Raw genomic sequence first — 11,521 nt, 5'->3', positions numbered from 1 at the left:
TGGTTACATTCTAGCATTCATACACTTTAAGGAATTACTAGTTGTAATTCTATTTCAATATATTGGGTACACACTCAACAATATGCATTGGGGTTAACGTATGTCCTGCTCAACCTCATGAGTTTAACAATGTTCATCACGGTTTGTGGAAATCAGATTTAGCTGCGGTCACTAACCTTACAATCCATAACACGGCGTTCTGGACCAGGCCCGACAAATAAAGAAATCCTATAAATCTCCCTGTCAGTCTGCTCACTCATTAAGTCCCCATCAGCTAGCCATGCGGACAGTGAACAAACACACTCACGGTGCACATACACCCACAGACGTGACACGCAGTCCATTAGAAAGGAGAGTACTGATGAACACTGGGCCTGTTTACTGCAGCGGCCGTAAGCTGTTCATCGCTGTGTGGTTGCATAATGAAGGGAAGAAAGCCCAAGACTGGCTGGATGGTAAAAATGCTAATGAGGTTTCCCTGGAAACTGACTTGGAAATATAGACCCTCCCCCCACTCATAGCGATAGTAATAAACCAGCCCCCCCCCCCCCCCCCCCCCCGCCTGATGTGTTGGTATTGTCCCTTACTGCTCCCAATGTGAGTGTGTGTGTGTTTGTGTTTATATATATATATACACACACACACACACACACACACACACACACACACACACACACACACACCTTGGACTTCTGGATCTACATAACACATGCAGTAAGAGCCTTCACAGGGTGTTTGTGCCACATGGACGTGAGGAGACGAATGCAACGACTCTCGTTTCTCGTGAGAGAATCCTATAGTCCGTCTTTTCCCAGCATGCTTGTTCTCGGGAATCACGAGCTCAGCCAGCAGCCTGCGACCAATCAGGGGTTTGAGAAGTTTGTTTCTCCTGAATTGCTGACGATGCCCTGTGAGCTACAGGAGCATGAGAAGTGTGTTCTGGAGGAGCTTTCTCTCACTTCCTCCAGGACGTTTAAAGATTCTGTACGATTTCTAGTAAAATAAAGGCATACACAACAAGAGCCCTTTTATAAATGGTGGCTCTTGCTGGGGGTGAGGGCCCCCCGAGCAAAATTACCTCCCACAGCACATCTTACACACGGGATGAAAGCTTCACTCTAGAGGGATGGGAAAATCTCTCCGACCAAATACCCATGAGAACTTTGTGTATTGAATAGACCATGGACATGCTCAGACAAACACTAGATGCACTAGAAGGACTAGAAGAATCATATGTTACCATGTGTGTGTGTGTGTGTGTATGAGTGTGTGTGTGTGTGTGTGTGTGTGTGTGTGTGTGTGTGTGTGTGTGTGTGTGTGTGTGTGTGTGTGTGTGTGTGTGAATATGTTTATGGGTCGGTGAAGGGTGTGTACCCCAGAGAAGTGAAGTGACAAAGAGCCCCAATCAGAGAGTGTGTGTGCGCACACACGCACACACACATCATTATCATTTCAGGGTGGGAGCTTTCATCTCTGTGGGCATCTTTCCGGAGAGATGTGTCATCACACATAAAGTTAATCCTGAGAGTGTGGTCTGTCTCTATGTGGTTGTGTGTGAGCACAACTACACTGTGTGTTTGTGAGAACCATTTTGGGGGTCCTAATTTATTCATGTTTTCATGGATCAGAACCACCGGGGTTTATCTCCGACCCATCATGTCCATATGTGTATAGTGAGGCACTACCGACGGGGCTGAATATAGTCTTCTGAAGCAAGATGTCGCTAGGTTGTATTAGACACTCGTTTCTGGAGAAATACACAAACGAACACAGATCAGTGTTTAAAATGGGCTTTCTAGCTCCATTTGTATTATAGACGTCTCTGTGTTTTCCTTGGTTAGTCTTGAGAGAAAGACAAATCTGGACCACTTCACCCAATGCTCAGAGGGAGGTCTGTGTAATTAAGACTCATCAAGAAAAGGTCAGTTACGCAGCAAAAATCATTCCCATCATTTGACAGATGCTCGTATCCAGACTGATTGGATCCAACACTGGACCCAGCAGTATGTGTGCTTGCTGGGAAGCTAATCCATGACCCATGACCTCGGTGGTGTGAGCACCTCTCTCTACCAGAACAGGACAAATAAGCAAACATAGTAGGATCGAATCAGGAATAATGAGAACTGACTTTTGTGCAGTGAATTCTTCCTTCACATTTGCCCTTAATAAAATCATATAATGTTAGTGATATGTGGTCAAATCTGGGGTTCCAGTCCAGCTAAGCCTAATCCTAACCCAGTAGGTCATGGGGCTTACACTAGAATAGAGACATTCTGATTACATCATGTCTGTTTGTAGTGTAACAATGTTTTTATTTTCATATTTTGCTCTAAATGCATATATGCTGATCTCACTATTGCTGATTTATTCATAGGTTGGTCTGCTTTGATATTAATTTTGGCAACATGAATTGCATTTTCAGTTTGAATTTATGAAATTCAGAGCTCCCACCGGAATATGAGTGCGCCAGAATGATCTGACACGTATGTGAATCATTACTGCCATCTAGTGGTAACATTTCAGGATTACAGTCAATGTTTAAATATCAAGACTATACTATGAGTTTTTCTTGTTAATAGTGTTATGATTACCGCGATTTCTTCTCTGTATTCTGATAAATTCATAGTGAAGTTGGTCACTTCCACCATATAGTAAATAGGTGTAGTGGAAATTTAGGTATTTTCCTTGATGCTATGCTTTATTAGTATGTGTTAATCATAATAGTCACATGATAGACGTATAAGCTAAAGTTTTTCACCTATATGTGTGTTAATCATGTAACATGGCTCAGTAGGCCCCAGAATTGTGTTGTCTTTCCCCTGGACGTCCTCGGCCCATTCCGGGACTGCGATGTTCCTAAACTGACCTGGAGACCAGCTGGTCTTCTCTCAACATGGAGGTGTCCACACGTCTCTCAGACCACCATACTGCCAACCCTGTGAACCAGAGCGAACCAGTAACTTATTATCATAGATGTGGATCAGAGGTAAATAAACTAGATTATTTTTCGGCGTGAGATATCGGAAGTGTGGCGTGAGAGCGTGTGAAGACGGTCAAATGCGTGTGTCTCACGCTCAATGCGTGAGAGTTGGCAACCCTGAGACCACTAAGCGTGGATGGGGCGTGTGGGGAGAGGAAAATATACATTTGTTAAATCATGTGTGATTTATGTCATCTTCATCCAATCATATTTTGTGGCGGCGAGTGTAAGTTGTTGACGGGGGGGTGGCGAGTGTAAAATAGAGACAAATTAAGTATTATATCGCGATCGATTCTTAGTGTTGACTTGTAACTCCTGCAGTAGCCCAACTCAAAAGTAGCCCAAAAAACCGCACCCCGCGACCCCAGAATTTTTACCCGCGGCTGGATTTTCAAACAAGCCCAATTTGGTGTGAAAACCGCGAACCTGGCAACTCTGTGTGATATTGTGATTGTGAGTGTCGTTGGTGAGACGCGGTTCTTCTGTCACACGTTTGTAATAAACCACATACGAGGTGCAGCACCGCACACGACTGAGGGAGCTTCAAAACTACTGACACTGTCTGTTCTCTTCTTCCTAAAGGTGAGCGCAGGTCAGTGGCGTTGTAACGAGTGTTGTAACGTGCCAAGTCCTGAATCATATCACGACTTATGTTTATATCCAAGTTTGTGTTTGTTTTTTTAATGTGCTGTTCGCTTAGCTTGAGTTGACCCCGGTATTTTGGTCAAATGTGTGTGAGATGAAAACACCGCTTCCCAGTCAGGACAAGATCATTACGATAAACTATTTGTGTAGAGTTTGCTCTCAAAATGGCAGGGTAAAAATGCACATCAACATAAAAATATGAAGATGAACAGAGGATGTTTTAAACAGAGCAGGCAGCCCTAGCTCGACACCCGGGGAGCAGTTGGGGTTAGGTGCCTTGATCAGGGGCAACTCAGTCATGGCCTCAGGTCTGGGATTCAAACACACAACCTTCTGGTCACAAGACCAGTTCCCCACCACCAGACCATAACTAGACCCCACACTGTTTATGTGTGACATTTACAATAAATCTGAGCAAAGGTCTCGTGTGTGTGAGAGAGGGGAAGGGATGGGTGATGTTCTTGTGCCCGTGTGTGTGTGTGTGTGTGTGTGTGTGTGTGTGTGAGGAAGGGATGGGTGATGTTCAAGTATGCCCATGTGTATAATGTGGCTCTTTGCTGTAGCACAGTAAAAAAAGTGGCTCTTGGTCTCTGACAGGTTGGCCACCCCTGAACTGAAGTATAAGAGATGAGAGTTTGGAGGGGGAATTAGCTCTCTGTGGCAGACGACTTGTGCATTTGTAACAGGGGTCTCTGGAATTAATCCATACTTGCTTAAAAAATTAATTTGACTTTATTACCTTACCCAACTGCTTGTGAATTTTATTGTGCTTACCATTTTGGGTTTACAGAATTTCAACCAAACAAAATAGCTTCCTGTAGAACAACCATCTGATTATTTATTTTAAACATAATAAGCTTACAATCCTATACAATATATACATCCTTTCAGTCATGTGTACAAAATCAGAATAAAACATTACAATATATGTACATAAAAACATTCAGAAGACCAAACACCACCGATAGCAAATATCACATTAGGTTTGATTTTCTGGTCAATTCTACAGCACCCAGTTACCTGAGGACCTGGACGTTTCACAGGGTTCAGTGTTGGTAGTCTCTCTTTGATTCTATACTAAGATTGTTTGATGTTCTCTTTACTACATGTTATAGTCAAAGATATAGCTGGTTGAAGCTGGTCTCAGATCAGCACAGAGTCATTTCTACATAGATACAGGTCCATATGCCCTTTTTATCTATTGCTGTCTGCTCATGGCAGCACACTGTATAGTCCAGTGTTAGTTCAGCCTTTACACAAGCTACATATGGAAGGATTATGAAGACAAAAGACCAGGGGAGGAGTCAGTGTGACGGGCAGGGCCTGGGGGAGGAGTCAGTGTGAGGGGCGGGGCCTGGGGGAGGAGTGAGTGTGAGGGGCAGGGCCTGGGGGAGGAGAGAGTGTGAGGGGCAGGGCCTGGGGGAGGAGTCAGTGTGAGGGGCGGGGCCTGGGGGAGGAGTGAGTGTGAGGGGCAGGGCCTGGGGGAGGAGTCAGTGTGAGGGCAGGGCCTGTGGGAGGAGTCAGTGTGACGGGTGGGGCCTGGGGGAGGAGTCAGTGTGAGGGGCGGGGCCTGGGGGAGGAGTGAGTGTGAGGGGCAGGGCCTGGGGGAGGAGTGAGTGTGAGGGGCAGGGCCTGGGGGAGGAGTCAGTGTGAGGGGCGGGGCCTGGGGGAGGAGTCAGTGTGAGGGGCGGGGCCTGGGGGAGGAGTGAGTGTGAGGGGCAGGGCCTGGGGGAGGAGTGAGTGTGAGGGGCAGGGCCTGGGGGAGGAGTCAGTGTGACGGGCAGGGCCTGTGGGAGGAGTCAGTGTGACGGGTGGGGCCTGGGGGAGGAGGGGTGGGATGGCACGACCTTCTTATTATTTCATGTTCCCTTCTAAAAAGTCAATGAAGTTAGCAATCTGTGTGTAGACAGTATAAAGTTCTGGGTTGCAGTCCAGCGAGTCATACCCAAAGCTGACCAATCCCAGGAGCTTCCACCCCTGGGCGGGGTTTGGTGCGAGCAGGGAGGCGGGGTCAGGGGTAGTGGGCGGGAGGATGAGGACGCCTCCTGTCTCGGCCGGGCAGATGTTGGACGGCGTGGCGCCAGGTTCCTGGCGTGCGCAGAGCATGTTGTCCGACAGGCCGATGGGAACGCCGTGCTGGGCGAACTGCTGCTCACAGTGGACCACGTCACCCAGCCTCACCAGGCCCACGTGGGCTTGCTCACGCTCCCCAGCCCCAGGGTCCTGGTTCAGGGACCAGCCCGTCACCATGGCCTGCCTGGGGTGGGTGTCCTGGTTGTCCTGGGTGTCCTGGGCGTCCGGGAGACAGATGGGCAGCACATGCTCCCCAACGCGAGCCTTGTCCAGGAGCTTCATCACGGCCAGGTCAGAGTCCAGCACCAGGGGGTCATAGTTGGGGTGCACAGCGATGGAGGAGACCTGCTCACAGATGAGGTGCGGATTCGGATTTAGAAAAAGAACAGGACAGAGTGGAGAAATAAATGGTGAAATGCAACAGGCATTCCTTTAAATCCAACATGCAGAAGAATACTTCTAGACCAGATCTTTTTAACCATCTGATCCTCAGTGACTCGTGCACGTGACTCGTACACGTGACTCGTACACGTGACGCTCCCCGACTAATCCCTCCGTCCCCCCCCGGTGCTGCTCACCCGTAGCTGCTGCAGGCCTTTATTGTGTCGGAGGTCGTGGCGGAAACGCTTCCCCAGCACCACGCGCACCGTGGCCACTTCCAGCGGGTACAGTTTCCCCAGCTCGGTGACGCAGTGGGCCGCCACTACCACACTGCGCTGGTTCAGGAGAGCCCCGCTACACACCAGCTGCCAGCCACCAGCCTCCAGGCCCCCATACCCGTCTGTTAGACCCAGAACCTCCCCCACGCCCCCCGCGGGCCCGGCCTGCTTCCCCACACCCCCCGTTGGATCGGCCTGCTTCCTGGGCTTGGCCTCGCCGTTCGTGCCAGACAGGCGGTAGATGGCGGCCAGCCAGGGCCAGTGTGAATCCACGGGGCGTTGTGGGTTATAGTTTGGCAGTTTGCCACACACTGATATAGAGACAGAGAGGAAGAGGAGGAGAGAGGGAGAGAGAGAAGGAGAGAGACAGAGGGAAAGGAGGAGAGAGACAGAGAGAGGGAGAATAAAAACAGCTAAAGGACATGATGTGCCAATATAAACACTTCAGCAAATGAGCCTCTCTAAATCATTTTCTTTGCTTGTCTCTGGGTGTATGCTGCATATGATCGAATTTGGAGTATTATGAAATATTATGATGTAGCGTACCATAATTTTATCCAACATTTCCACAACAACCCATTTTCCAAAACACAAAATTTGATTTTTTTTTTATTCAGCAAGGAAGACTTTTGTCATTGGTGCAAACATATTCCATTGCTTCTGGTTACACCCATTAATGTTTTCCCTTTAAGCAAAGTCTTTTCTCAATCATAAATAAATAATCATCATCTTTTACCGGCTGGTCAGCAAGGATTAATTTCTGTGTACTCTCTGGCGCCCTCACCTGGTGTGCAGGAGACATGGCGGCCACTCCACTTGCCGGTCTTCAGGCAGGTTCTCCGAGTGCTGCCAGTGTGGTGGTAGTATGGAGAGCTACACTCATACTCGATGTGTGTGTAGAGGTGGTGAAAACCCCGAGGGAGAGGGGACAGACTCGGTGGCCCTTTCGTGGGACCCAGCGGGTTGAATATCTTCATTAAGCCGGTGGATGAGTAGAACTTATGCACAGGTGTTTTTCTGGCAAAAAGAACGAAAGGAATAATAGTGAAAAATAAAGCAGCTCCACTTCAGAGGTTAGTTTACATGATCTAACTGAAGAAGGCTCTTCCTAATGACGTGATGAACTTGCATGGAAAACTACTGTAGTCTAAAAGGCCCAAATTGGGTGAGATTAGACATCATATTGTAATTTTTGCCTATAGCCTCTAGGGGGCAGTAATGGTTACAATATACAAAATATGGACGTTTCAGCTATGTGGTGAATCTGTGTATAAACCTGAATGGGACTTGTGGGGGTAGAACCTTCTGTCTCACCAGCACTGACACTTTTGGCTCCCGACAGGCTGTGAAACCCAAGAGCACAGTGTCATACAGTCTCATAAGACTTATCTCCAATCACACACCAAAAATACTCAAATACACAGAGCTGACTGTGTTGTGTCCTGTAGCGCGGGATGCCAGGTCAGCTCGTACCCCGCACACAGATGGGTTGTGCGCCATCCCAAGTGCCATTGGCCAGGCAGGTCCTGCGGGCGCTACCACTCAGAGCGTAGGAGTGGTTGCAGGAGAACTCCACCGTCTCTGGGTCCACACCTGGGACCCATTCGTAGAACCCATGATACAGCCGGGGGGGTGGGGGACACTTCCTGCCCTCTGCCTCTGAAGGAAGGAAGGAAAGAAAGAAAGAAAGAAAAAGACAGAAAGAAAGGGAACATGCAATGATGTTTGGATAGTTACGTAGCTCATCTCAACTCAGCTCAACATTAGCTGGGGCTGGATTACCGACTGGATTATATAGCTGGATTACTGACTGGATTATATAGCTGGATTACCGACTGGATTATATAGCTGGATTACTGACTGGGTTATATAGCCGGATTACCAACTGGATTATATAGTTAGATTACCGACTGGATTATATAGCTGGATTACCGACTGGATTATATAGCTGGATTACTGACTGGATTATATAGCCGGATTACCAACTGGATTATATAGTTAGATTACCAACTGGATTATATAGTTAGATTACCGACTGGATTATATAGCTGGATTACCGACTGGATTATGTAGCTGAATTACCGACAACACTGAGGTTCTCTGCTCCCATGTCTTGCCCAGGCTGTCGTCCTGCTGCTTCAGGTCCTCTGTCCACCTGGACCTGTCCTGTGGGCAGGACTTCAGGAGCAGGGCCCGGGAGCCCTTCCTGTTTATGCTCGCCGCCATGCCGTGTCTCATCAGGCTTCACCGTGATCTTCTCGTCCTCAGTCTGTGGGTCTGGGGTTGACACTGTGATTTTCTCTGTGCTGTTGTTGTCTGTGGCCTCCAGGGTAATCTTGCGAGTGTCTTTTGGCTGCTGTGTCCCCAGTCCAGCGTCTATGTCATTGCTGTCCACAGGTTCTGTGTCATTGCTCTGGCCTGACGTGTGTACTTTATAAAAGACATTGTCCTTCTCATCTTTTCTCAGGCTGACTATCGTGTACTGTGGTAAGTCAGTAGTCGTTTCTTCTGTCTCCTTTTCAGTAGCGTTGTCTGGATCCGGTATTGTCTCTTTGACTGTCACTATATCCTCAATTAACACAAAGTCCACACTGTTCATGTCCAGATCATTAGTCAGGACTTTTACACCTTTGTCTCCACTGTCCAGATCTCCATCTGTGTCTTTCTTCCTGTCCATCTTCACGCTGTCTTCAGGAGCTTTGATGAGGATTTGATCTTTGCTCCCCTCTCTATGTTTGTCTGTTCCAGCATCTTTCTCTGGGTCTTTCACCACATCTTGTTCTTTGTCTTTACTGATATCTGTGCTGGTCTTTTCCTTCCCACGTGTTGGTATCTCTAGACTTACTGCTTTGTCAGGAGTCGTCTCTGTCTCCTGTCTCGTCTTGTCTAAGAACTCTGTTTGTTTGTCTTTTCCACCATCATCTTCTTTCTTTATGTCTTTGTCTGGTACGGGAACAATGTCCTCTTCTGTAAACAGATATAATTTTGCTGCTTTGACTGTTCACTTAATACAAACTGTACACCGAGTGGAGGCATGCTTTATGGAAATCAATGATGCGTTTTATGAACAGTAATAGTTAAAATAATTCAAATATTTAGTTTGATAGTTCAGTTCAAAGTGTTTTCTGTGCTTGGATTTGAGAAGCACACTGCAAGATTTTTCCTGTAATGAATATGTGTCATTAGATAAGAGTCAGCAGCTCTGTGGAATTGCAAATGCACATAATCTCAAAACCCCATCATTCCATGTTTAATGGAGTCCATCATGACACCATGGCCCATGTGTACCTATCACACAGGTGTACCTATCACACAGGTGTACCTATCACACAGGTGTACCTATTACACAGGTGTACCTATTACACAGGTGTACCTATCACACAGGTGTACCTATTACACAGGTGTACCCATCACACAGGTGTACCTATTACACAGGTGTACCTATCACACGGGTGTACCTATCACACAGGTGTACCTATCACACAGGTGTACCTATCACACAGGTGTACCTATCACACAGGTGTACCCATCACACAGGTGTACCCATCACACAGGTGTACCTATCACACAGGTGTACCTATCACACAGGTGTACCCATCACACAGGTGTACCCATCACACAGGTGTACCCATCACACAGGTGTACCCATCACACAGGTGTACCCATCACACAGGTGTACCTATCACACGCATGTACCTATCACACAGGTGTACCTATCACGCATGTGTACCTATCACACAGGTGTACCTATCACACAGGTGTACCTATCACACAGGTGTACCTATCACACGCGTGTACCTATCACACAGGTGTACCTATCACACAGGTGTACCCATCACACAGGTGTACCCATCACACAGGTGTACCCATCACACAGGTGTACCCATCACACGCGTGTACCTATCACGCAGGTGTACCTATCACGCATGTGTACCTATCACACAGGTGTACCAATCACACAGGTGTACCCATCACACAGGTGTACCCATCACACAGGTGTACCCATCACACAGGTGTACCCATCACACAGGTGTACCCATCACACAGGTGTACCCATCACACGCGTGTACCCATCACACGCGTGTACCTATCACGCAGGTGTACCTATCACGCATGTGTACCTATCACACAGGTGTACCCATCACACAGGTGTACCCATAACACATGTGTACCCATAACACATGTGTACCTATCACACAGGTGTACCCATCACACAGGTGTACCCATCACACAGGTGTACCCATCACACAGGTGTACCTATAACACGTGTACCCATCACACATGTGTACCCATCACACATGTGTACCCATCACACAGGTGTACCCATCACACAGGTGTACCTATCACACAGGTGTACCTATCACACATGTGTACCCATCACACAGGTGTACCTATCACACAGGTGGGCGCTGATCCGCTCCAGGTGTTGTTGGCCAGGCACATCCTCTGGGGGGTTCCCATCAGTGTGTGTGGCCTGTAGCACAGGTACTGCAGGGCCAGGAGCACGTCGTTTGGACCGTACACCAGGAAATGGTCTCCGTGCGATGGCTTCGGAGGTATGGGGCAGTTCTTCTCTGGCACTGGGAATACAAGATACGATATAATTGTGTGCGCAAGTGTGATTTCCAGAGGATTTTCAGCCTATATTTATGCCATATGGAAAGTGTTCAGTGTACAATTACAGAGCAGCTTGAATGTCAAATGCAGAAGCCAAATGGATGCTGCTGTTTGAGTCTTTTATCGTTGTGCTCGCCCGTTGGGCACGTCGGCAGTCACAAGCTCTGCTCTGTCTTTGAAAGTCTCCGTTCCACAACGATGAGACCTGCGTCTGTTTCTGCTGCTTACCGCACAGGGGAGCGGGCGTGCTCCACGAGCCGTCCGTCATGCAGGTGGACATGGGGAAACCCTGCAGGGAGAAGTTTGGCTGGCAGGTGAACAGCACCTGGCCCCCCACCCTCACGTCCACGCTCTCCACGGAGCCGTGTTCAGGCACGGCTGGCCTGCTGCACGCCAGCACTGGGGAAGAACACAGACGGGTTCAGCACACAGCCACACGGGGCCACTACCTCTGGGTCTGATGTCCTAGGCTTCTGTACAGAAAGTAAAAGATGGTATTTGGCTCTGTGGTTTCAGAGCGATTCACCATCTCGTTACAGGACCTGCA

General features: G+C 48.2%; 1 protein-coding gene and 1 long non-coding RNA gene across 2 annotated transcripts in view; one reads left to right on the top strand and one right to left on the bottom strand.

Moving 5' to 3' along the window:
- The first annotated feature begins 2,855 nt into the window (after nt 1-2,855).
- Nucleotides 2,856-11,521, top strand: part of LOC143493349 (uncharacterized) — a 56,792-nt gene continuing 48,126 nt past the window's right edge. Inside the window, exon 1 of the long non-coding RNA XR_013125402.1 lies at nt 2,856-2,986. This is a non-coding gene — a long non-coding RNA (uncharacterized LOC143493349). The remainder of the gene's footprint in view (nt 2,987-11,521) is intronic.
- The window catches only part of pamr1b (peptidase domain containing associated with muscle regeneration 1b), a 28,895-nt gene continuing 21,815 nt past the window's right edge, over nt 4,442-11,521 (bottom strand). The window contains exons 7-14 of the mRNA XM_076991734.1: nt 11,203-11,373; nt 10,749-10,937; nt 8,440-9,324; nt 7,831-8,016; nt 7,634-7,700; nt 7,142-7,374; nt 6,277-6,668; nt 4,442-6,043 (exon numbers count right to left, since the gene is read on the bottom strand). Coding sequence (XP_076847849.1) covers nt 5,480-6,043; nt 6,277-6,668; nt 7,142-7,374; nt 7,634-7,700; nt 7,831-8,016; nt 8,440-9,324; nt 10,749-10,937; nt 11,203-11,373 — 2,687 coding nt within the window. The 3' untranslated portion in view covers nt 4,442-5,479. The remainder of the gene's footprint in view (nt 6,044-6,276; nt 6,669-7,141; nt 7,375-7,633; nt 7,701-7,830; nt 8,017-8,439; nt 9,325-10,748; nt 10,938-11,202; nt 11,374-11,521) is intronic.

The sequence above is a fragment of the Brachyhypopomus gauderio genome, unplaced genomic scaffold (assembly GCF_052324685.1).
Source record: "Brachyhypopomus gauderio isolate BG-103 unplaced genomic scaffold, BGAUD_0.2 sc85, whole genome shotgun sequence".
Classification (NCBI taxonomy): domain Eukaryota; kingdom Metazoa; phylum Chordata; class Actinopteri; order Gymnotiformes; family Hypopomidae; genus Brachyhypopomus; species Brachyhypopomus gauderio.
This window is presented reverse-complemented; position numbering and strand designations above follow the sequence as displayed.